The sequence below is a fragment of the Dendropsophus ebraccatus genome, chromosome 15 (assembly GCF_027789765.1).
Source record: "Dendropsophus ebraccatus isolate aDenEbr1 chromosome 15, aDenEbr1.pat, whole genome shotgun sequence".
Lineage (NCBI taxonomy): Eukaryota > Metazoa > Chordata > Amphibia > Anura > Hylidae > Dendropsophus > Dendropsophus ebraccatus.
Genome location: NC_091468.1, coordinates 13,252,695 through 13,279,514, shown reverse-complemented (window position 1 = coordinate 13,279,514; position 26,820 = coordinate 13,252,695). Strand labels below are relative to the sequence as shown.

Genomic DNA, 26,820 nt, shown 5'->3' with positions numbered 1-26,820 from the left:
TTTGAACGCCAGAAGTCACGCGCTTCCATATCGAATGCATGGAAGCGAGTGACATGCGGCGTGTAATCACTGGTCAGAGAAGAGGAGTCACGGCAGCCGGCGGACGTGAGAGCGCCCGATTTGAACGGCACCGCGGGACGGGAACTGACCTACGGAAACGGGACACCGATCATCTTCTGTAAGTATACATGACAGCGGCTAACCAGGGGGCCAAAAAAAAAACAAAACTGAATTGCTTCTTTAAGACTGGCCAAGGTATGCATACTTGTATGTATAAGTAGGCATGAATGTAGGAGGCACTGGGTGGGGTCAATCGTGCTCTAGGGGAAGGGGGCGAGGAATGTCCCTATGCTCCTAACATACTAATTTACACATTACTTGAGTATTAAAGTTCATGAAAACCACAGGACTTACGGTGCGTTTACACAGACAGATTTATCAGACAGATTTTGGAAGCCAAAGCCAGGAATGGATTTGAAAAGAGGATAGATCCCAGTCTTTTCTTTATGACCTGATCCCTGTTTATAGTCTATTCCTGGTTTTGGCTTCAAAGATCTGTCAGATAAATCTGTCTGTGTAAACGCACCCTTACAAGCATCAGAGGAGCGGCAACAGGGGAAGGGGGTAAAGGGGTATTCCCCCCAAGAGCTAAAAAAATAAAATGCTCCCAAACCTAGCTAGTCTTACTCACCATGTCCCCCTGAGAATTTTTCAGCTTCCGTTTCATAGTTACAAGTTTTTTTAAAAAGCCAAACTATATCCAACATGGCGCCGGCCAAAAAACTGCATCTCCCATCATGCAATGCTTATGTCTGACTGGTACATGATGTAGCAGAACTAATATGCACAAGATATAGCAGAGTTGAGTGAGCGGCATAGCAGAGTTGAGTGAGCGATAAAGCAGAGTTGAATGAGCGATATAGCAGAGTTGAATGATTGATATGCGGCGGGTGAGTCGGATTGGGGGGGGGGGGGGGAAGATATAGCATAGTAGAGTAGCGCCTGCAATCCCGGGTCAGATGCAGGGGAGGGTCGGGTGGCGATCATCAGGTCAGATGTGGGGGGGGGGGGGGGGGGGCCGGGTGCCGCGGACGGCCAGCGCTCATTAGGTCGGATGCAGCGGCCGGGGGGGGATCGCGATGCCGCGGGCGGCCACCTCTGATCGGGTTGGACCCTGGGGGGGGGGGGGTGTTGGTGTCTCTGCGGGCGCCCACCATCCGGTCAGATGCCACCAGGTGAGGGGGGACAGGTGCCAGCTGGCCACCAGATGAACTGGGGAGGGGGGCGCTGCTTTCAGAGAGGGAGACAGTGAACAGCAGCAGCTGTCACTGTGTCAGTGTCCTCCCTCTCTTCAGTGGACTGGATTAGAAGCGCTAACCCGGTCCATTGAAGAGACTGAGGACACGTGATGCCGTCTCGGAGGGTGGGGGCCAGGAGCAGGGAGCGTGTCGGGTAGGAACACAGCCCTACTGGAACTAAAAGAAGTTACAGGGGTAGTTCACCAAAAATATTTTTCTTTTACATTAACTGGTGCCAGAAAACGAGAAAGTGAAAAAAAGACGGACAATGGGACGGCCACAAATGTACATCATGCTGTAGCAGAACTACAACTCCCAGCAGGCCCTGACAGTGATGAGTGCTATAAAACCCCTTCCTGCATTACCAGTCATCTATTGTAGAACTATAATTCCCAGCATTCCCGAACAGTTGAAGTCAAATGCTAGAGAATGCTGGGAGTTGTAGTTCAACAACATGTACATTACAATTCTGGGAGGAGGTTGAAATAGCATAATGGGAGTAGTAGTTCCATAATGGCAGATGGCCAGATCATGATTGGAGTTGTAGTCCTACAACAGCTACAGAGAATGGCATGTTAGGAGTTATAGTTCCATAATATCAGAAAATCCTGGGAGTTATAGTTCTACAACATCTGGTTGCAAGGCATGCTGGGAGTTGTAGTGTCTCAGCAGCTGATACGAAGTTGAGGACATGCTGAGAGTTGTAGTTTCCCAGCAGATGACTGACAGTGCCTGCTGATAGCTGTAGTCCCACCTGCTGGGAGTTGTAGTCCTACAGCAGGAGAGCTACAGGTGGCAGATCACAGTCCCATGAATGGATGCATTACCTCCTGGTAGGATCTGGAGATCTCCTTCCTGATCATGGCACTGGGCAGGGAATCCAGGGTGGCACAGGGCTCCGGGCAGGATGCTGCCGCTGCCTCCTCTCCCTCCACAGTCCCGTGCTATGTCCCTAGACAGCGGCGCGCATGCGCAATGCACTCCGCCCCCGAGGCATGCCGGGAAACGTAGTCCGTAGCCGCCAGGCCACTTGTCCGTACATGCCGCGGGGACTGCTGGGAGCTGTAGTTTTTGATAAGAAATAAGAGACACAGTAGCCGCAATGTGTGACCCTATCGTGTAGCAGGAGTTCAGTGGCTGCATTGCATTGTGTGCATTGTAGCTTTAGGCTAAAATCTGAACTTCCTGTGTGAATACACCTGGGGAAGTGTGTGTAGAGTATAGTCACCCGAAGTTGTGCTTAAAGGGGGTATCCAGGCTTACAAAACATGGCCACTTTCCTCGAAAAAGCAGTTCTCCTGTCCTCAGTTTGGGTGTGGGGGTTTTGAAGCTCAGTACCATTGAAGTGAATGAAGCTGTGTTGTAATACCACACGCAACCTGAGGACAGGGGTGGCGCTGTTTTTGCAAGAAACTAGCTGTGTTTTTCTAATCCTGGATAATTGCTTTAAAGGGGTAATTCACACAAGTTTTTATTGTTCTAACCAACTGGTGCTAGAGAGTGCCAGAGATTTGTAATTTACTTCTGTTAAAAAAAAAAAAAAAAATCTCCAGTCCTTCTGTACTTATCAGCTGCTGTATGCCCTGCAGGAAATGGCGTATTCCTTCCAGTCTGACACATTGATTTCAATTGGGCTGTTCACACTGCCTGGATATTCTGCATCGGCAAAAATGACTGTCTGCTCTAAAACGGACCGTAATTGCTGCACTGATTCTCCCGTAGAAGTCTATGGGAGGGTCCATCATTTTTGCAAATCCATCATTTTAATGGAAGAAACGTCTGTAACATCGGCAAATCCATATAGAATACGGATTCGTAGTCAGTTTAAACCATTCACACTTCATCCATCACCTTCCCGACTGCTGATCTGCAAAAAATACGGATTACGGATGCATTATGGGCAAAGTTTTTGCGGATTGCAGACGACATTCTGTACAGTCCTGAAGAACTATTGAAGGTGCGGACACCAGCTGGGGAGGGTAAGGTTAGCAGGACTTCTTTTGTTATTTTACACCATTGTAAGAAAAGAAAAAAAAAAGAAAGAAAAGAAGTTGCACAGCCCCTTTAACCCTTGTCATTCCACAGTTCACAGCTATGGGGTGCAGATGCATTTTTGTCAGGTCACCTTTTTACCTTCTGTCTTCTTAATATTTAATCCATTTACACCCGGCTACACTGTGAGGGCGGGATCAGACTACGGAATTCTCGCAGATAAATTCCGTCGCTAGAACGCGCTCACGGCTTTCTGACACCAGTCTATGAGCCGGCTGATTCCGCTGACGTGTCAATTCTTTTGGCGGAATGCGGAATCCCCCCATGCATAGAATGGTGTCTATGGCACGGACGAAGAGGCGTGCGGCCGTGAGCGCGTACAGGCAACAGAATTCGGCGGAATTTATCTGCGACAGTTCCATAGTCTGAACCCGCCCTGACTCTGCAGCTCTACCCATTGATTTACCTATAGGGGACACACACTGAGTTATCTGTAACCTTGTGGACTGCAGCGGTCACTAAATAGTTAAATCTACTATTACACCAAGCAATTTTCTAACGACTAACAATTAACGATAAACGATCTTAAACGACCGCTAAGGCAAACGACCCGAAATCGTTCGCCCAAGTACACGAAACGATGATCGTTATTTACGATCGTTCTTGCGGTCGTTTAGTCGTCGCTATTGTGTACGTTTCAGCTGTGAATTCTTATTCCACCAAACGATGTGCGAACGATCAAACGATAAAAATAGGTCCGGATCCTATTAAACGATTTCTCGTTGGTCGTTTAATCGTTGCCTGCTATTACACGAAATGATTATCGTTCAAATCCGAGCGATTTAGCGATTTTTCGAACGATAATCGTTCCGTGTAATACCACCCTTAGGGCAGCTACATCTGGACTTTTTGTAAAAGAGTTTTTTGGTTTTTTTTTTACCCAATAAGCAATTTTTTTTAAAAAAATTCTAAATAATTGTCTTCTATGGAGGATAAAAAAGCTACTACTTTCTTACATACTACTCAATGCATTCCTATATGTAGTGATTTTTATAGATATGGATCCTTATGGCTAAAAAAAAAAAAAATGTCTGTATCTCCTACTGTTGGAAAGTTCACAGTAAAGGGCCATGATACTTATAGACCGGTCTGGCAGGGTAAGGGTAAATGTGGGCGGGGCTTGTAGTTTGCACTGACTCACTTCTCCGCCCCTCTCTAGGAAGTTGTGCACAATATGTCGCTGCTGTGTAGCAGAGCTGTGTCTGTGCTGTTGCTGGCTGCTGCCATTGTCATCTCTGCAGATGGGGACCCTGAAGTGCAGCGTGTGACCCCCCAGCATAAGCCGGTCCGGCTCTTCACAGATGATGACCTGGCCAGGTACAACGGGGAGCAGGTAAGTATCCAGGTACTAGTCCTCCTGCAGGATCAGTAAGTGCACGTTACATGAATGACGGAGATGCACAGTTTTCTCTCTGCAATATACTGTGTATATATATATATATATATATACATATACACAGTGACATCTCTCCAAAAGGCAAATCTATATAGCTTTTGAGAGGTGACCCTTGAACTAGAACAGGGACGGGGAACCTTCGGCCCTCTAGCTGTTGGAAAACTACAATTCCCATCATGCCTGGGCATGATGGGAATTGTAGTTTTGCAACAGCTGTAGGGCAGAAGTTTCCCCATCTCTGCACTAGAAGAACACTAGTCAGTGTCATTTTTGGTGGTGTATACTGTATATTTTGCTGTCTCCAGCAGCGACCATAGACAATGAATGGAGCGACGCTGCGCAAGTGTCACCTCTAGTCCACAGAGAATCCAGGGCCCCTTTCTCAACATGGGTGGGGGGTCCCAACCCATGTTCATATTTAGCTGATCCATAGAGAAATAGAGAAAGTTGAATCGTCTCATAAAATAAAGTCCTGCTAAGCGGTAATACCAGACACAGCCACTAGAGAGAGGTGGCGCTGTTTGTTATGCAACTGTTAATAAACGCTTATCTAATTAGATTGATATAGTGTGACCTACTGAGACATGGCTGATACTGCTGTACAGGTCACATGTGGAGTCAGGATTAGGAGTAGACATCATGTGCTACCATGGAAAATGTGTGGCTGTGACTGCTGGGGGTCAGCTCTGGCCTTACTCTCATCACATTGGGCAGAGAGACATGTTGGCTCCTTGTGCCAGTGCAGCATAAAACTCTACAGAGATCTATGGCACCTATAGTGTCCCACTGGGCATATACTGTAAAGTATACAGTGTTCACAAAAAATTTTGTAATTTACTTCTATTAAAAATCTCAAGTCTTCCAGTACTTATCAGCTGCTGTATGTCCTGCAAGAAGCGGTGTATTCTTTCCAGTCTTGAAAGCAGGAGTTTTTTTTATGGGGATTTGCTGCTGCTCTGGACAGTTCCTGACATGGACAGAGGTGGCAGCAGAGAGCACTGTGTCACACTGGAAAGAATATATCACTTCCTGCAGGACATACAGCAGCTGATAAGTGCTGGAAGTTTTTTTTTTTATAGAAGTAAATTACAAATCTCTTACACTTTCTGAAACTAGTTGATTTGAAAGATTTTTTTTTTTTGCGTGTGTGTGAATTACCCCTTTAAATTGCAGTGTCACAGATTGTATCTATGTATAGTGCTCAAATAGTAGCAACATATAATGACTCCACACAAAAAGAATTGGACAATGCTCTAATAATACAGAAGCTAACAGATCTATCATATACCTTACAGGAGGATCAGCCCATATACATGGCAGTAAAGGGGGCCGTCTTTGATGTTTCTGCTGGAAAAGGTAATGTTTACTCATCTTTCATAAGAAATCTTTCATATGTTACAATATATGTAGAGGTAAGAGAAGAAATGGAGCAAGGGTCAAATCAACTGGTACCAAAAAGTTATCCAGATTTGTATATTACTTTTATTTAAAAATCTCCAGTCTTCCAGTACTTACTATCTGCTGTAGGTGCTGCAGGAAGTGGTCAATTCTTTCCAGTCTGGAGAGCAAGAGAGGTTTTCTATGGGGATTTGCTGCTGCTCTGGACAGTTCCTGACATGGACAGAGGTGGCAGCAGAGATCACTGTGTCAGACTGGAGAGAATACACCACTTCCTGCAGGACATACAGCAGCTGATAAGTACTGGAAGACTGGAGCATTTCCTTCATGTAATTTAGCTGTTGACAGGACATGTTATACCTTCTCCTTACTGCTTAATAGTGAGAACCTAAATCTTACAGAGTTCTATGGAAAGGGGGCCCCGTATAATGCACTAGCAGGGAAGGACTCTACACGCGCTGTCGCCAAAATGTCTCTAGAAGCAGAGGACCTTATATCTGACACGGTAAGCACGGCAGCCATGGTATGGGTAGCATCAAGAGACTTCCCTATGGAGGTAAAAGAGCAGGAAGTAACCCAGGATCAGTAATGTAATGTATGAACACAGTGACCCCACCAGCAGAATAGTGAGTGCAGCTCTGGGGTATAATACAGGATGTAACTCAGGATCAGTAATGTAATGTATATACACAGTGGCCCCGCCAGCAGAATAGTAAGTGCAGCTCTGGGGTATAATACAGGATGTAACTCAGTATCAGTACAGGATCAGTAATGTATGTACACAGTGACCCCACCAGCAGAATAGGACAGAATAGGACAGGGATCCTATATCAGGGATGGGGAACCTTCGGCCCTCCAGCTTTTGGAAAACTACAATTCCCATCATGCCTGGACAGCCAAAGCTTTAGCTTTGGCTGTCCAGGCATGATGGGAATTGTAGTTTTGCAACAGCTGGAGGGCCGAAGGTTCCCCATCCCTGATATAGGATGTAACTCAGGATCAATACAGGATCAGTAATGTAATGTATGTACACAGTGACTCCACCAGCAGAATAGTGAGTGCAGCTCTGAGGTATAATACAGGATCAGTAATGTATGTACACAGTGACCTCACCAGCAGAATAGTGAGTGCAGCTCTGAGGTATAATACAGGATGAAACTCAGGATCAGTAATGTAATGTATGAACACAGTAACCCCAACAGCAGAATAGTGAGTGCAGCTCTGAGGTATAATACAGGATCAGTAATGTAATGTATGTACACAGTGACCCCACCAGCAGAATAGTGAGTGCAGTTCTGAGGTATAATACAGGATGTAACTCAGGATCAGTAATGTAATGTATGTACACAGTGACCCCACTAGCAGAATAGTGAGTGCAGCTCTGAGGTATAATACAGGATGTAACTCAGGATCAGTAATGTAATGTATGAACACAGTAACCCCAACAGCAGAATAGTGAGTGCAGCTCTGAGGTATAATACACGATGTAACTCAGGATCAGTACAGGATCAGTACTATAATCTATGTTTACAGTGGTGATGGATGCTTTATTAATTGTGTTGTATCTCATGTTCTTCAGACCGGCCTGACTGAGGAACAGTTGAAGTCTCTGGACGACATATTTGAGAACGTGTATAAGAAAAAATATCCAATAGTCGGTTACACTGCCCAGCGCATCCTGAATGGGGACGGCAGCCCCGACTCAGGGTTCAAGCCCGAAGATCAGCCGCACTTCATGATCAAAGATGAATTTTAAAGATAAAGAATATTTTCCTGGACTCCTCACACTGCATCCATCTTCTCCAGCCGCCGAGACGGAAAGACTGAGCACTCGGCATTTCGCGAAACGGCACTTCCTGTAGTTTCGCTCATCTCTACTTATGACTTATACATTTTTCAGCCTTTTACTATAAGCAGTCTTCTGTTCCTGAAATGGCGCCACTGTAGGCTGTTTCTAGTATTGCAGCTTTGTAAATACTGCAATATCATACAACCTGTAGTATAGCGCTATTTTGTAAAAGAAGCAGGCTCATTCCTTTCCCTGTACTCTAGTACGCTTTTTTAAGCCTTAAAGGGGTTATCCAGTGCTACAAAAACATGGCCACTTTCCCCCTCTCTTGTCTCCAGATTGGGTGGGGTTTCAAACTCAGTTCCATTGAAGTAAATGGAGCTTAATTGTAAACCGCACCTGAACTAGAGACAAGAGTAGGGGGAAAAGTGGCCATGTTTTTGTAGCCCTGGATGACCCCTTTAATTTTTCTTCTCTGTTTGATCACTGAAACATGGGGGCAATTTACCATAGAGTTTACATTAGTTGGTTTAGATACTATTTTATGTTATTGTGGTGATTTATAATTGTAGAGTTTACACTTTAATGGGGGGGGGGGGTACTACTTGAGATTATTTAGGAGGTTACTCGCCCCAATCCTACTTGGTAGAGTTCTTCCATCATTAGAAGAATAAATAGAGAATAGGGGAGACGTACATACCAATGGGGTCCTAAAGACTGGGTCCAGTTTGGTAACGTTCACTTTTATTAGATGTTAGTAGTTTACAAGGCTAAAAAAAAACACTATTTCAGGGGCTGTTTAAATGGTAATCTGTCATGTTGAACATCATATCTGATCTGTTGTCACCATGTTATAGGGCAGGAGGAACTGAGCAAATTGATTAAAGGGGAACTATCAGCAGGTTAGACAAATCTAATCTGCTGCTATATTCCTAATGCTCATGGGCACCAAGTAGGAAGGTATCTGTGTTACCTTCATCCTCGGTGTCATTCCCATGCTGTTAGTAGTTGAATCCATGGTCCGGAGCACCATTAGGAGCACTGCCCGCCCCCAGAGTGCAGATCTGGCCTGCTCCTTCTAATGATAATCAATGGATTGGTGCAATGGGGGTGGGGCAGTGCTCCTAACAGTACTCCGGGTCGTGGATTCAACTACTAAGAGCACAGGAACGCTGCCAAGGAGGAAGGTAAGAGACATACCCCATGCGCATTAGGGGGCTATCAGCAGATGAGATTAGTCTAATCTGCGAATAGTTCCTCATAAATCTGTAGAAATTACATTTTATTCATTTATTCATCTTCTTGTTTATGCCTAAGAGTCCAGTGGGCGGTCCTACTAGAGATTTAACAGCCGTGTATGTATATTTACTCAGAGAAAGATGTCAATCACTGAACACAACTGCCCACTGGACGGTGGTCTTAGTAGTGACAGACATCCCACGATATTTATCAATGACTAATTAGGACCGCCCACTGGACTCCCAAGGCCAAAAACAACAGGGATGAAGAAATTACAAATGATACAGAATATTTTACTATGAAACTCTATATCAATCTACTCAGCTCTACTGTAACTATACTATATTATACTGTGATGCTCGTAGAGAAGAATGCATTTTCGATACAACAGGCGCAATGACACTGGTGTCTGATCTGTGGTTCCCAGCTGTTGCAAAACTACAAATCCCTTAAATTCCCAACTAAAAAGATCTAGGTTTAATTTGCAGTATATAGCTGACACTCCGTACAGTATGACTGTAATAAAAGACACCACTCTGAATCATATACCTCATTATGTATGTGTACAAGATTTTTGTAGCTGTAGTCAGTTTAGTAACTTTTAGAAAACTTTTTTTTGTTTTGTAATTTTGATGGAAGACTTATGAAAGAGTTAACTATGTACGTCTTAAAAACAAATCTTAGAGGAGAAGTATGGGGAAAATGTTTTATTAAAGTATTGTATTACCCCCCAAAAGATATACAAATCCCCAATACACTCTACACTTTTATTACGGGAAATGCTTATAAAGTTCTTTTTTCCCTGCACTTACTACTACATTAAGGCTTCACTTCCTGGATAAAATGGTGATGTCACGACTCAACTCCCAAAGCTGTGCGGGCTGTGGCTGCTGGAGAGGATGATGGCAGGGGGATGCTCAGTGTCCCTCCAGAGCCCTGTGTCCCTCAGTGTCCTCCTGCCATCATCCTCTCCAGCAGCCACAGCCGCACAGCTCTGGGAGTCGAGTCGTGACATCACCATTTTATCCAGGAAGTGATATCACCATTTTATCCAGGAAGTGACATCACCATTTTATCCAGGAAGTGGCATCACTATTTTATCTCATTTTAATCCAGGAAGTGAAGCCTTGATGCAGTAGTAAGTGCAGGGAAAAAAGAACTTTATGTGCATTTCCCGTTATAAGTGTATATTGGGGATTTGTATAACTTTTGGGGGGTAATACAATATTTTAATAAAAATTTTTGCCGGACTTCTCCTTTAAGTAGAGATGAGCAAACTTATAGTGAGTTTGGGTTCGCGCCATAGGCTGCATCCATGGTTTCTAGGCTGCAGGATTCAAATGCTGATTACTGGGTTTGCACGAACCTGAACTTGTTGTAAGTTTGCTCATCTCGCTCAAGTTCGCTCATAATAAGTTTGTGGTGGCAAATCGTGCAGTAAATTTACAAAAAAATATTTGTTTCCCACTAAGGCTTGTGCCACAGAGCTCCAGCCTTTCTCCACCCTGAGCACTGCCATAAAGTTAAATGAGAAAATTCTGACTGCCTCCAGCCAACACTAGGGGGAGCTTAAGAGTTTTCTGTAGACTGGAATATTATTTAGTTTACTGGGAGCTGTATCAATCTGTCTTCTGTAAGCTTACCTCTTATTGGTGTCTTTTATCCACATAGACCTACAATACAGAAGTCTTTATACATTAGCCTGAAGTATCTATAGGCAAAAGACAGGGGGGGGATTTTCTTTGGGGCAGATGTTCACATCCCCATTGGATACAGTTTTTGACGTTCAGAGGGTCCTTAAGGAAAATCGTCCAGTGTGCATTAAATTTTCACTGAGTGATCCTGGGTCTTGAAGGTTCATTTCTACTGCAGATTGTCTTCCTATATTAACCAAAGATGAATTCATTTGTAATGACTACAAAGAAAATAATAATAAAAAAGGGATAAAAAACATCTTGAGTTCCTTATTTCCTGGCTGTATATGAATTAATCAATATGAATATAAAGAACTGTGACATTACAGTCCTGTATGGACACTGCCGTTACCCATGTCAGTCCCCAACAAGCTAAACTCTAAGTTTTGGAGTAATTCTCTCACTGAGTGACACTGATCACAGGACTCCTTAGAATAGAAACAGCAGATTTCAATCAGAAAATTAGAGGGGACATGTATAAGGACCGGTGTTACATTAGGCCCACTCCCAATTTCTCTGCAGGACTCACACCTCTTGGCGAATCCTGCCTGACCTGTGCCTTTACTGACCGGTGAATACTTTACCTGTCCACGATGCTGCCTGCTTCTGGGGCTCCCGGCTCCCTGGTGTCCCGTCCAGCCAATCAGTGCACTGTCCCGGCGCAGCCACTGATTGACTAAGCGAGACTATGGGAGCCGGGAGCCCCAGAAGCAGGCCGGATCACGGACTGGTAAATAATTCACCTGTCAGCAATGGGTTAAGGGGGACGGTGATTACATACTTGCAGCAGAATGAAAATTCCATAACTCGTTACATGTGAAACTGGTCTTACAGTGTGAAAAAGTTGCAAAATAGTTTGTCGCATTTAGCTCAGACTACCACTAGATGGCGGTATAAACCTATAGTTTGAATTACTGAGTTACTTCATACTGTAGTTTAGTTTGGATATATGTTGATGTATCTGGATTTATCCCCAGCATTCTTTACTATAAATGATGATGTTGATGTATAGTGTTCTAAGTATATTAAAAATTTTATGCAAACTTGATAAAGATTGAATATCTCATTATTAGAGTGGTTTTCTAAGTTTTGTTTAGTCAGTAGGTATGTGAGTGTTGGTGTAACTACCACTAGATGGAAGCACCTGATTGGTGAAACTGGTACGACTAAATCCATGACTAAATTTTTTGTGTATATTGGAACCATGCTGATCGTGCATTGCTATACGCAACTGTTAGGAGTCACAGACACGGTATAGACATCACAGACAGGAGGAACCTCATGGAAACTTTTGGTGGCACTTGGCTTGCAGCCATAGGTCTTATGGTAGCAGTACTATGTAATACCGCGCATATGACATAGATGACTGTTACGCTCTCACACCACTTGCTGCTTTGCTGAGCTTGCAATGTGTTGTGCAAGAGCCAGAAAACCACAGGTTACATCACGTAGCGGCTCGCTGCCCATGGTTACTTTATATACTGTAGCAAAGTGCTGTGTTTTACAAAATGTTTTTAAGGGTTTGCTCAAAATTAGAAAAACATGGCTGCTTGTTGCCAAAACACACCTGTCCACAGGTCATATATTGTATTGCTCAATCCCATTCACTTTAGTAGAACTGACATGCCACATCACACACAATCTTGGGGTATGGGGCTGTCCTAAGGGGTGTTCTTGGAAGTCTACTGTCTACTCTGACCAATATCTGACACCCTTGCTGATTAGAAACATGCGGTCACTATGTAATGTTAATTAATATAATTTTGTAGAAACAACATGTTAGTTGTGCAGGGAAGGGAGTGAAGGACACTACTGGGGTGATCTATCAGCGACGGCCGCTTCATACGTATCGGCTACCTCCGTACATTGCTCTCAATGGGAGGTAAGCTGCAGTAACTCAGCATGGCCACTGCATGTTGTACGGCGCTGTCTGCTTCCAGCTGCTGATAACCTCCACACAGGTAAAATGGTTGCAGGACTTCAGCATGACAGGAACGCCAATGTGATAAAATGAAATTTTATTAAAACATATTGCTATAATACAGCTACGTGTTTTAAAGCCGGGATGGCCTCTTCCTTAGATGGGGTTGCCAATCAGACTCCCGCTAATCATATACTGATGGCCTGTCCCATGAAAACGTCCTGGACAACTAAGCCTGGACAACCTCTTTAAACCCTTCCTGCATAATCATGTTCACGTGGTGCGTTCCCACATATTGATGAGCCGGTATGTCCTCGGATGAAATGGACACAGGAGCTGTGCCTGTGGCATCTGTGCTCGGATCCCATCAGTTAATCCTATGTATGTTGTGGTCAATGCAACTGCAGTATCTATATAGAAGAACAGAGGAAGAATTCTCCCTCTGTTCACAGTCAGGGTTCTGTGAAGTGATCGCACAGTTCTGATGGTAGCTATGACTGAAAGCCTCCTGTGTCATAGCTATGGGAACAGATCAGGCTGAGCCTTAGGGAGAGTTTAATCTGCTATGCCTGTGACAGGCATAATCCACTGCAATCAGCACTGCAATGTATTAGTATTAGTAAAATAAAGTGAAAATGTAAAAAAAAATAAAATAAATATATATATATATATATATATATATATATATATATATATATATATATATATATATAAAAGCAAAGTGAAATAAACAGGAAATCCTCATATCCCCAAGCACACATATTTAGAATCGATGCGTACGTAATGACGCTGACTGTAAAATTATGACATGATTTAAATGGGTATACTGAAACTTAACTTTATTGTTGCTGCCCACAGTGAGACTAACAATTCCTTCCATACTTGTTATGATCTATTCAGTCTCCTTCCCCCACTTCTGAGCTGCTGCTTTCTGCTGAAGGCACAAAAATCTCTATGTGAGCTTTTCTCTCCTTCTCCCCCTCTTCCCCCCTCCTCCCTTCTGAGACGGCTGATGTTAACAAGTCTCTAACTGGCTTCATCTGCAACTTTGTAGCTTTTTTGTAATGCTGGGAGGATTATTCTTAGGCCAAGTGGCTGGTTAACTCACTGGCATTAGGAAGAAGCTACAATGCTGCATATAAAGCCAGTCAGGGACTTGTTTACATCAGCCGTCTCAGAAGGGAGGGGGGAGGAGGGGGAGATAGAGTGAAAGGCTCACACACAGATTTTTGTGTCTTCAGCAGAAAGCAGCAGCTCAGAACTGGTGGAAGGAAACTAAATAGATAAAAACAAGTATGAAAGGAGTTGTTAGTCTCACCATGAGCAGCAACATATGAAAAGTTATGTTTGAGTGGATGTTTAGCTGCACGGTTCTTGCCCACAATGATACAGTACCACTCCGCCACTGTAACAAGTCCACCCATCTATTTGTTGTGTTTCGTTTTTCATTTCCCAGCTCAGTGACCCAGGGCTCGACTTGAGAAAAACAGGAATTTTATATAATCAGAAAAAGGAAAAGAAATGTAAATAATGATAACAATAAGTGATTGTGAAATCTATGCTGATTCCTCACACAACATGACTGTTCAGACGGCTGAATCTGTCTATTATCCCAGATACATACTAGGCCTCATCGATGGAGACAGTTTATAGAAGTTAAAGCGTAACTGTCATTTCAGGGCCATTTTTTTTTTTAAAAACATTAAATATCAATAGTACAAGTGATTTTAAGAAACTCTGTAATAGGTTTTATAAACCAAAAGAGTTTGCTTCTGGAATGAAAAAGCAATCTCCCAGCCTCCCCCCTCACTGCAGAAGCAGCAGGATTTCTGTCTCCATTATGTGGCTATGGAGGGGGAGGGGCTGTTAAGAGTGAGTGAGCACGGAGCAGTCCTGCAAAGCACAACACCCTGCAATCTTCTCTCAGTAAGTTCATAGATAAGCACTGACCTTTCTGACCCCAGAATCCTGCGGTTTAGGTGCCCAGAGAGTCTACAAACAGCTGACCTTCATGTCACCTCTTCCTGCTCCCTCATCTCCCTCAGCCCCTCCCCCCTCCATAAGGATAGAATGGAGAGAGCAGAACCCGTCTTCACTGGCTTCTCTGTAATGAAGACGTGTTTGCCTGATAATGCACAGATAAGAAGTCGGGGGGGAGGCTGGGAGATTGCTTCTTGAGTACAGAAGGAGGCTTTTTTTGGCTGATAAAACCTATTACAGAGTTTCTTAAAATCGCTTATACTACTGATTTCTGCAATAAAAAAAAACATGACAGTTACGCTTTAAGCTTTTGATTTACCCGTCTATTACCTTAGACACACAATAGGCCTCATCAATGGAGACTGACTTGGATGTTGTCATAGCAACCATAAGAGTTCAGCTTCCATTTTGAGAAATGCAGTTCCAAAAAGAAACCTTTATTTTGATTGGCTGCTTAAGGTCATCTGTTTATTAACTAAGACACGCATTAGACCTCATCTAATGCATGGGGGTTTCTGTGCAGCTATACTACATCTCTTACGTACAGTAAAACACAGTTTGTATGTAGCCTTAGCTGGGTTACCAACAACAGACTGGAGTAACACAGTGTGAACCCAGCCTTAGAGCCTTAAAAAAGAAAGTTCACATACAGTTAGGGCTACCTCTTTGGCTGCTGTCTGGCAATTTTCGTTGCAGCTCTGGTGCCCAAATATTTCCCCTGTCTCCCTGCTCATGTGGTAGGCATCACCGTGATGATGTTATGACAGGTGGTTGTGACAGCTCAGCCAAATGTAAGTGTTGTGACGCCAGTGCTAGTCCAGCAAACAGGTGTGATGGTGGTAACTGCTTTGTATAGTGGCTGGCTGTACTCCCCAGAAATGGTTGGTGACCTGCTGGGTTGTGATGTGTCCCTTGGGCTCTTGTCACGGTAGGACAAGGGTCCTGGCAGAGCAAGGCCCGGCTTGGCTACAGCAAGGACATCTACTCTGTGTGTCCTCCCACGAGAATCTTAATAGGAACTGATGCTACACCTCCTCCCACCAAGTAACTTCCTACAGGAGCTAAGTAAGGTACCCTGTGAGTGGTAGAAAGGAATGTGTGCAAGAGAAAGCAGAAGAGTGATAGGCTGGTAAGTAAAGAGCATCTCCTATAGGCCAGCAAAACACATGATACACATAAAACAGTAACCCTTTGCTAGCTTCAGCTGTGCAATACATAAGAGCATACTGACATCTAGTGGTGAAACCTGAAAGTGCGCTACATCACCACTTAACCTAGAGTAAGGAGGTTTTCCGACAGGTGTACAAGAGAAAGAACACACCTATTTGGCATTTACTCTCAATCATGTTGGGCATGTACTCGATAAATGACATAGCCTGTCATCTTTCACATGCCAAGTGCCAATGAGTGACATCCCAGCCTGTATTGCTGTCTCCTCTGCTGCTTCATTGCAGAAAGGCTGATAATACAGTGTGGGATTCAATAATAATGGTAACCCCCCCCCCCCCGCCACCGGTACGCCCCCTTGCCGGTAAGCCCCGCCCCCACCTGCTAGTAAGCCCCACACAATTTGGTACACCTTGCCACGTGCTGATAAGCCCCCTGCCGGTACAAGTCCCCCCCACACACACACACATACCCCAACCTGCTTCTTCTGCTCTGTGATAGTGCTTCTGCTTCGGCACCTGCAGTTCAATCAAATGACTGCCTTGCTTGGGCGCGCACATTGGACCAGGACTTCTTTTTTTAATGAAGATAGAGTTGAGATTTCGCCCAGTATAACAATGAATAAGAAATTATGCAAACAGCGCCCTCTGGAATTAGAAAGTATAGGCTAGGTTTAAAACACATTATTGCCAAAATATTTAAAGCCACTCTGTACCCCCAAACCACTTGTACCTTCAGATAGCTGCTTTTAATCCAAGATCTGTCCTGGGGTCCGTTCGGCAGGTGATGCAGTTATTGTCCTAAAAAAAACACTTTTAAACTGGCAACCCGTGCCGGGAGTATCTGTGCCCTAACTTTGCACCCCCCCCCTTCCGTCCCTCCTCCCCACCCTCCTCATCATTCGGAATGCTCCAGGCAGATTGTCTCCTATTCCTCACCTGTGGCAGCCCGGCACATGGGCTGGATCGTTAAGCACCTATGCAATGTTCAGCATGGAGAAAATGTTCCAGTGGCATTCCTAATGATGAAGAGGGTGGGGAGGAGGGAAGGAGGGGTGGTGCAAAGTTAGGCCACAGATACTCCAGTTGGACACAGGGCTGCCAGTTTAAAAGTAGTTTTCTAGGACAATAACTGCATCACCTGCCGAACAGACCCCAGGACAGATCTTGGATTAAAAGCAGCTAACCGAAGGTACAAGAGGTTTGGGGGGGGGGGTCAGATTGTGGGTACAGAGTCACTTTAAAGTATATTAAAAGATTGTCAGTAAACCCATTTTTTAACCCCATATTTGACCCACATTTTGACCCACATTTTGCACAGACGTTACGGATGTGATAGCTGTGAAATCCGCAAAAAAAAAAACCGGATCCCATAGACTTCTATAGGCTAATCCGTACCACAATCACAATCTCCACTAGGACATATCCTATTTTATTTCCCTGAAAAGCGAATTGTGTGAGTAGCACAAAAGAAATCAATGGGTGCTAAGTTGCAATCACGGACAACTTTGCGGGATGTGTGAATAAGGCCTAACTTACATGTACTTCAAGATAATTACTAAATATATATGATACATTGTGCAAAAAACAAGACCATGATGTAGATTTAAAAAACATATGGGTGATAGATCAGAGATGAGGAAAGTCTGGGTTATGGTGCACTATTTTCCTTGAAAAATCTTGTGGGTTTTTCCCCACTTTGAACAGACAACGCTGCAACTTTTACCCAAGGCTTTTTCTTTTCTCTATAGACTTCCTTGTGTGATGTAATAACTTCTTGTTAAACAGTTTTTTTTCTTTGCCCAAGGATACAGCAAAGGTCTGCTGAGAATTTTATACAATATGATATAGTGGCTAAAAAACACACGGAAGCTAAAAAAAAAAGGAAAAATAAACAGACAGTAGTGTCACAGATTAACAAATATGGAAAAAACACTGGAGCTTCTAAAACAAACTTTACATTGAAGCTCCGTCATGTAGCTAATTTACAAAAATTCCCAAGGTCCTGCAGAAAAATTACTCACCCCCTCTAGATGTCCCCTGAATTGTTTTTTGATTCTGATGGGGAACGTCCCACTGTTTGTGTATCTTACAGACTTATAGGTTAACATGGTTAGGACAGATTCACACTCACCAAACTTTTCTTCAGAACGGATTTGTCAGTAACTGAGCTGTGTGTGCACTCATTAATGGGTATCTCATCATCTTAATTAAAAAATTAAAGGGGTACTCCATTCAAACATAACTTTTCATATGTTGCTGCCCACAGTGAGACTAACAATTCCTTCCATACTTGTCATTATCTATTCAGTCTCCTTCCCCCAGTTCTGAACTGCTGCTTTCTGCTGAAGACACAAAAATGTGTGTGTGAGCTTTTCTCTCTGTCCTCCCACCCCCTTTTATGACAAATAAGGTAAACAAGTCCTTGGCCGGCTTTATCTGCATCATGGCTGGATATTGTCAGAATTAGGCATTAATTGTTGTTATTTAAAGTGTACCTGTGTTTTAAAAACCACTGAAAGCGACTCAGTATTAACAATCTGACCCCCCCCCCCCCCAAACCGCTTGTACCTGCAGATAGCTGCTTTTAATCCAAGATGTGTCCTGGGGTCCGTTCGGCAGGTGATGCAGTTATTGTCCTAAAAAACAACTTTTAAACTTACAGCCCCGTGCCCTACGGGCGTGGCTTAGAATATCTGTGCCCTAACTTTGTACCACCCCTCCGTCCCGCCTCCCCACCCTCTTCATCATTAGGAATGCCACTGAAACATTTTCTCCTGTCTGAACATTGCACAGGTGCCTTAACGATCCAGCCCATGTTCGGTATTCACACAGCTGATGAATAGGAGACAACCTGCCTGGAGCATTCCTAATGATGAGGAGGGCGGGGAGGAGGGACAGAGAGGGCGTGCCAGCCTAATGCACACACAATCTAGGCCACGTCCATTGGGCATGGGGCTGCAAGTTTAAAAGTTGTTTTTTAGGACAATAACTGTATCACCTGCCGAGGACAGATCTTGGATTAAAAGCAGCTATCCAAAGGTAAAAGCTGTTTGGAAGGGACAGATTGTGGGTACAGAGTCGCTTGGAGTGGCCATAAATGATACTCTCGACTACTACACATCACTGATGTCACTGACCCCATGACCTGCAGATGATAGCTGGACTCAGACGCAGGTATTGTTATATGCATCACACATCACTACACTATAAGTGATAACTTCCCCTGTATATGGAGCACAGGGTGTAATGGTAGTATGAGCATGAATAAGATCACCATGAGCAGTCACAGTGCATGGACTCTTGTATATGTCAGGTACTTTTATTCTGAAGCAATAAAGGTTAAAAAATTGTTTACACATTTGTGGAATTGGAAACTTTAAAACTCTTTCCGTCTTGTCCTCACCAAGGATGGAGGGTAGTGCCTGACCAGGGTGATTTATAGTGGAGCTGGATTGTGTATAAACCTATTGTTATAAGCTGCAGGTTTTCTGCCTGCACGCCTTACTTACCACTTTCTATATGCTTGGGGGGATAGGGCAGTGCGGCATGGGGGGGAGCAGGTACATGTATACTTAACCGATGTATATTTTACCAATGTATACTTAACCATCCCAGCTCTCGGACAGCTGCTGGATGTCATTTTCATCCGGTTTCCTGGAACGTCACGGCCCTGGCTCCTGCTGCTGCAATGTCACAGCCTCACTGATGGATTGCCTGCTCAACCAGTCAGTGATTGCAGCGGTGCTCCGCCCCAGTCACTGATTGGCTGAGCGGGGTGACGTTGCAGAAGAAGGAGGCCGGTGTCTGTCAGAGATCGCTAAGGCAATGCTGCAGGGGCACAGGGATGGGTAAGTACACTTTATTTATTATGTTTCCGCACCCCTCTGGCTGCCTGTGATTTTTATTTTCGGGTGCAGGGGACAGCACTGTTGGCTGCATCTCATAGGATGCGCTAGAGAATCTGTACACAGAAAAGATAGTCGGTTGCTTGGGGGAATTGTATAACTGCAGCTAGTCAGTGTATGGATTCATCGACTATATAACTGCTCTCCAGCATCGTGGAGGGGACATAGGGATGAATAAGACAGGCAGTAACATGGCTTCCTATCTACACATTAAATCCTGTAATTTATTGGTTACCAGACCGTCGATCACATGACAATACTGCAATGTATGGATTCTACTGAGCTGGGAGGAAACAAATGACCCTGCAGGAATACTGGTGGTGAATTTGCATTATATAGGTAAAATAAAAATGGAGTGCTTCTTTAATACATGGGGGATAACTATCCAAAGAAATGCAAAGTAAATGGGAGCAGTTGCCCATATCAACCAAACAGATTGCAGCTCTCATACTGCTGAATATAGCTAACTCTGCGCACCCCAATCCTCCTCTATAGTCATTTACACTCTCTTCTTGCTGCTTTTATTGCCTCATTGTATGTGGGAACCTGTTTGCATATTTTTTATATCTACTTCTCTTATATAATTTCACCTTCTGGTTGCATTGAAGTCATTGTGGGTGAAGTCAATGGCTGGGGACCAGGATTCTCATAGACATTCTGTATGCTGAGCATTGTCTTCATGCAGGGTGTTCTTAGAGCTTCCTCTTTACGTTGATGTCAGCAGCGCTCGCTCTGCTCGCATGTGTGTGTTTATATACATAATTCTCCATGGTAACCAGTATCAGAGTTATGTGTATGCAGTGCACGCAGGAATGCCAGGCTTGCATCGCTTTCATCAGACTTTCCCCCTCTTGTTCCAATTGGTGATATAACAAGTCAACATTGTATCCAGCAAAGAGGTAAAAATGTGGCTGATTGTTTTTCTATTGTTCTGCTTTGTACAGTAGGTAGATTGGAGTGGTACAATGCTGAAAAGACTTGTTGCTTAAAGGGATTTTCTAGATTTAAAGGGAAACTATCAGCAGGTTAGATGAATCTAACACGCTGATAGCCCCCTATTTTGCACGGGGCCCCGAGGAAGAAGGTATGTCTCTTACCTTCCTCCTCAGCACCGTTCCGGTGCTGTTAGCAGTGTAGTCCTTGGTTCGGAGCACTATTAGGAGCATTGCTCTGCCCCATTGCGTTAACCGACCCTCTCCTTCTAATGATAATCAATGAAGCGTTGGGCCGTATCGGAACTCTAAGAGCGGGGCAGTGCTCCTAACGGTGCTCCGGACCAAGGATTAAACAACTAACAGCACAGGAACGGTGTAGAGGAGGAAGGTAGGAGACATACTATCCTCCTCGGGGCCCCTTGCACAATAGGGAGCTATCAGCAGGTTAGATTTGTCTAACCTGCTGATAGTTCCCCTTTAAATACTGATCTGTCCTTAGGATGGCCTCTAAGGGAGTGACTAGTTGTCTCTAATAAGAAAAATAGCACATGCATGCTATAAAGCTGCACGCAGAGGCCATGTATAGTGGCACAAAGTCCTTTAGGAACCCTTAGTGCCAGTCATAAGTGACCCTAGAAATTTGTTCAGCTCAGTGTTCGGCAATGTTCAGAAGCCCCAAAGAGTATACATGGAGCACTGGCTGCACATACTGTATGTGTTATGTTCTGTTCATATTTAGTGGACATAGCACCTTTATTCCCGTGTGATGATCAGCAGGGGTCCCAGCAATCAAATCCCCACTGATCGGCCTGATATCCCCTATTGTGCAGATAACTTCTTGAAATAGGAATACCCCTTTAGATCCTATGAGGTGCGGCCTCCATAGATCGGACTTGTTTTTCCAGCACACAGTACATCCCACTTGATGTCATATAGGTAGGTGGTAGGTGTCACAGTAATATACACATGATGCCAGGACACAAAGCCTAGAGCAGAATATTGCCCATTACACTGCCTCCGCCATCTTGTCTTCTTCCCATAGTGCAGCCTGGTGCCATCTGTTCCACAGGTAAGTGACGCATACACACCCGGCCGTCCATATGATATAAGAGAAAACATGATCCATCAGACCAGGTGCTGTTGTGCCATTGCACAGCTGTAGTACCCAAAGGGTTATTGTTTTGTTTATGTACCACATGGGTCTGTACACTAATGAGAGTTCTTTCTTCTTCTCACCTATTATCTCTCTCTTTAATTTTTACATACGCACTCCTCACCCACTCACAGCACACCTTACATGCGCTGCAGGAAGGAAGTCACATGGGTAGAGGAAGTGTAGGTTTTTTTTGTCTTTGGATTGAGTAGAGGAAAGACGCTAGCTAGAACGCTCCCTGCAGCAGCCAAGTTGGGCCTTGGCTGCTGCCAGGTCCCCAGTCTAACTTGTGGTCTAGACAGAGAGCACATGCAGGTAGACACAGTTTTCTCTCAAGCAACCTCAGGTCCAGACTATGCAGTGTTAAGCTTCCACTAGAGAGGACAAGTCAGGGATCATCCTAACCTACGCCGTGGACAAGGAGAGACACAGTGCAGGATAGTATCCAAACAGAGGTAAGGAACTGATCTGGATAGAGCAAAGTTGCTAGAAGCCTCAGGTAGGGCCCAGTTGCTAGAAACCTCCACTCTGGACCACCGTGATAAGAATCCAAGGGACCCCGCAACAACCCGGCAGGTCACTGTCCACAGGGGAACAAGGGGTTCACCAGATAGATAGATAGATAGATAGATAGATAGATAGATAGGAGATAGATAGATAGGAGATAGATAGACAGATAGATAGATAGGAGATAGATAGATAGAAACGGCAAGAGACCGCAGCACACCGAAGTAAAGGTGAATAGTGTTTATTCCATCACCAAGGTACATACAACGTTTCGATTCAATCCAGAATCATTATCATGCTTGATAATGATTCTGGATTGAATCGAAACGTTGTATGTACCTTGATGATGGAATAAACACTATTCACCTTTACTTCGGTGTGCTGCGGTCTCTTGCCGTTTCTACATTGGGGATCCTATGCCATAGGACTTTCACTGCACAGCACCCACCGCTCTGGATCTGGACGTGCGGCTGTTACTCTGCTCTAGATAGATAGATAGATAGATAGATAGATAGATAGATAGATAGATAGGAGATAGATAGATAGATAGATAGATAGGAGATAGATAGATAGGAGATAGATAGGAGATAGATAGATAGATAGATAGAGAGATGGAGATAGATAGATAGATAGATAGATAGATAGATAGGAGATAGATTATAGAATATTTTTTATTTGTGTTAGTTTGTGATGGATCAGCAGATCCCCAATAATGATCCCAACATACAGTATACCGTTTATAGTATACAGTATATAGTCAGGTTATATCATCCATGTATCCTGGATATCAAGATACTCTTACAGAAAATAAAGTGCCAGTGTCACAAGCCATAGGGATTTCCACTTAAAGGGGTATCCCATCTCTGCTTGTTATACCCGATCCATAGGATAGAGCATTACAGGCCAGGGGCCTGACCGATAGCCTCACAACTCCCCAATGACAGATGATGGTGGAGAGAAGGGCAGTGAAAATCCAACATGCCCATTGCTTCTCCATCATCATTTGTCAAATGTTCTATTGTTCTTGGAGCGATAAGTCAGCGCCACAGTAGCCTGACTGCGGTTTACTGCCCCCCATAGAGAACACAGGAGCATTTGGCTGTGCCGATTGTCTGCTCATGTGCAATCTGCTCATTCAGGGCCACAATCTTACAGAAGCCGGACCACGACTGATCTGCAAGTTATTCCTTATTCTGGCAAAATGGATAACTTGCTAAAATGAGAATACTCCTTTAACCCTTTAAGGACCCATGACATAACAGTAGTCCAGAGGGTCAAGGGGCACTATGAAGCGAGTTTAGGAGTTAAGCCCACTCCACATAGAGTGAGGACCAGCAGCTAACAGCAGTCGGGTCCTCACAGTTAATGACAGGCGGCAGCATGATCGCCCGTCATTAACCCCTTTAATGCCGCCGATCGCAGCATTTATGTGTCAGTGACAGGAGCTGTTCTCCTGTCACTGTCCGATAGGGACCCTGCATTTTCCCTGACTTCCGGGGGTCTCTTACTTACCGCCGTGCAGGCAGCTCCATGATCTTCTCATATGGTCTGCCACAGGCAGACTCTATGTGAAGATTGCAGGTAACACTGATCAATGCTGAGAATTTTAAATAAAAGTAAATTACAAATCTATAGAACTTTCTGAAACCAGTTGATTTGAAAGAAAAAGATTTTCGACAGAGTACCCCTATCAGGCCAAAATCCACTGTGTCCCTAAAGGGTTAACTAACATCATCATTTATATAATCCTCCTGCCATGACTTTTTTTTTCCTTCCTGGGAAAATAGCACATTCCCAATGCATCACATTCTGTGTTCCGTCTCAGTTTTGGTAAAACTCTGGCACTTTCTGGCACCAGTTGCTTTGAAAGAAAATAATTTTTGCTGGAGTTGCCCTTTAAGGAACAGTGCAATCAATTCTTTTTGTTCCTTTTTTTCTTGTGAGAAACAAGGAGACCATATTTCTGAGACTGCAAGCTTAAACCGGCTCTTGTGGAACATACTGTCACTCCAAGAGCGATGCGCCATGTTTTATAAGTGTGCAAAAAAGAAAACAATATACCATTATATACCAAGGAACATACCATATCAACATCACAGACAGTATTGTAGAAGAGGTCACTGTTTTGCAACATTTAAAAAGACACCAGAGACTCCTACTGGAGTGGAAACTTTTTGTTACTTTTTTAAAATTGTAATTTTCCAAATTTTTATTACTTTTCAAAACTCATAAACTTGTTCTATTATGATGCTCGGTACCTTATGCTGACAATTTACTTGTTATTCATTTAGTTAAATTCCCCCAAACCATGTAGATGTAAATATAATCATAGGCAAAGATGTATAGATTAGTGTTTGTCACCTGCTTAAAGGGGTTATCCACCTCTGTCCGAGACAGGACTGTCCAGAGCAGTAGCAAATATCCATAGAAAACCTCTCCTGCTCTCCAGACTGGAAAGAATCCACCACTTCCTGCAGGACATACAGCAGCTGATAAGTACTGGAAGAGTTTTCATAGAAGTAAAATACAAATCTCTGACACTTTTTGGCACCAGTTGATTTGAAAGAATTTTTTTTTATGAACTACCCCTTTAAATGTTCCTATCCAAAGTTAACCATTTACATCAATAGCACTTGGGGATATTAAACTTCCATGTCTTGTGATCACTGTAGGCCCCACATGTTGGACCCCCCCCGCCAGTCAGCTAGTTATTCTGTATTCTCTAAGGAGATAACATTTAATGTTGTGATCAAACCTTTGGGCTATGTTCACACACCGTCAAAAAGGAAGGTAATTTTTTTGGGGGACGTCAATCATTTAACAGCAAATAACAATGGCCTTTGTATTAAAATAACAGCCATTATCATTGTCGTTTTGACAGCGTGTGAACGTAGCCTTGAAGTGAAGTCTGCTGTTATGGAAGGTGAAGTCATCTGGGGTTATATACAGTGACTATATATAGAGACTATGGGGGAGATTTATCAAACATGGTGTAAAGTGAGACTGGCTCAGTCACCTCTAGCAACCAATCAGATTCCACCTTTCATTTTCCAAAGAGTCTGCGAGGAATGAAAGGTGGAATCTGATTGGTTGCTAGGGGCAACTGAGCCAGTTTCACTGTACACCATGTTTGATGAATCTCCCCCTACATACATAACGTTGTATCCACCATTTCAGGACTTCCCCAGTCCAAGATGCTGATAATCTGTGATATGATATAATATTACAGTGGTGTCACTTTAAATCAAAATTACACATTTATTCCACTAGAGAGCGCCGGAGCACACAAGTTACTTGTGGAGTTTACCTCCCTGTCTAGAATATATATGAAAACCAAGTGCAATGAGTGCAACTAATGATCCAGAACTTTCTATACAGATTCAGTATAGAGGGTCTTATATACAACAGGCCTGGCTCTTATTGGTATGAGTCCTATAATAACTTTATTCCAGTATTAGGTTATGTTCACACAACGTGAACGACCGGCTGTTCCATGATTTTTATGGCCGTAGTGTTCTGATCAGTGTGCGCCCGCATCAGAACTCCCCATAGGACACAATGAGCCGCTCGCTTCATTGTGTGAACTGACTGGGTTTCCTACGGCCACAATTCACTGAATTGCAGCCGCAGAAAACTGACATGTCAGTTCTTTGCGGCGCCGCACGAGATCCCGGCTGGAGCGTAAACGATGTGTATACACTGTGGCAGGGATCCCATAGAATAATAGGCTATGTTCCCCTCCGCACATAATATATATATAATATATAGACATCAGGGGAAGCTGCAGCACTAGTGACACAGACAGCTCCCCCCAGTGTATAATGTCTATTCTAATACTAACCTGTATTATATAGACATCAGGGGAGGCTGCAGCACTAGTGACACAGACAGCTCCCCCCAGTGTATAATGTCTATTCTAATACTAACCTGTATTATATAGACATCAGGGGAGGCTGCAGCACTAGTGACACAGACAGCTTCCCTCAGTGTAATGTCTATTCTAATGGTAACATGTATTATATAGACATCAGGGGAGGCTGCAGCACTAGTGACACAGACAGCTCCCCCCAGTGTATAATGTCTATTCTAATGCTAACCTGTATTATATAGACATCAGGGGAGGCTGCAGTACTAGTGACAGAGACAGCTTCCCTCAGTGTACTGTCTATTCTAATGGTAACATGTAACATATATACATCAGGGGAGGCTGCATCGCTTTTCACACAGACAGCTCCCCCCAGTGTAATATCTACTCAAATGCTAACATGCATTATATAGACATCAGGGGAGTCTGCAGCACTAGTGACACAGACAGCTTCCCCTAGTCTAATGTCTATTCCAGTGGTAACATGCATTATATAGACATCAGGGGAGGCTGAGTATT

General features: G+C 43.8%; 2 protein-coding genes across 3 annotated transcripts in view; one reads left to right on the top strand and one right to left on the bottom strand.

The window, feature by feature from the left end:
• Positions 1–24,901, bottom strand: part of PACC1 (proton activated chloride channel 1) — a 51,298-nt gene extending 26,397 nt beyond the window's left edge. The window contains exon 1 of one of the 2 annotated variants that reach the window (XM_069954227.1): positions 24,798–24,901. Coding sequence is in view for 1 of the 2 variants with exons in the window: in XM_069954226.1 (XP_069810327.1) it covers positions 2,126–2,161 (36 nt within the window). In the remaining variant the exon portion in view is untranslated. Of the gene's footprint in view, positions 1–2,125; positions 2,237–24,797 lie in introns of those variants that run through there. The other variant, XM_069954226.1, reaches the window with a different exon arrangement.
• On the top strand, positions 4,512–8,299 carry NENF (neudesin neurotrophic factor). The gene is made up of 4 exons (XM_069954635.1): positions 4,512–4,683; positions 6,042–6,102; positions 6,546–6,649; positions 7,724–8,299. The coding sequence occupies exons 1-4, from the start codon at positions 4,525–4,527 to the stop codon at positions 7,898–7,900; spliced, it is 501 nt and encodes a 166-aa protein (XP_069810736.1). The 5' UTR covers positions 4,512–4,524; the 3' UTR covers positions 7,901–8,299.
• Positions 24,902–26,820: the final 1,919 nt, after the last annotated feature.

Bases quoted from the DNA above. Each gene is read 5' to 3' on its own strand.
- NENF (XM_069954635.1), top strand. From the start codon at position 4,525: ATGTCGCTGCTGTGTAGCAGAGCTGTGTCTGTGCTGTTGCTGGCTGCT. The intron at 4,684-6,041 runs GTAAGTATCCAG...TATACCTTACAG, and splicing joins CCAGGTACAACGGGGAGCAG to GAGGATCAGCCCATATACAT. The intron at 6,650-7,723 runs GTAAGCACGGCA...CATGTTCTTCAG, and splicing joins AGGACCTTATATCTGACACG to ACCGGCCTGACTGAGGAACA.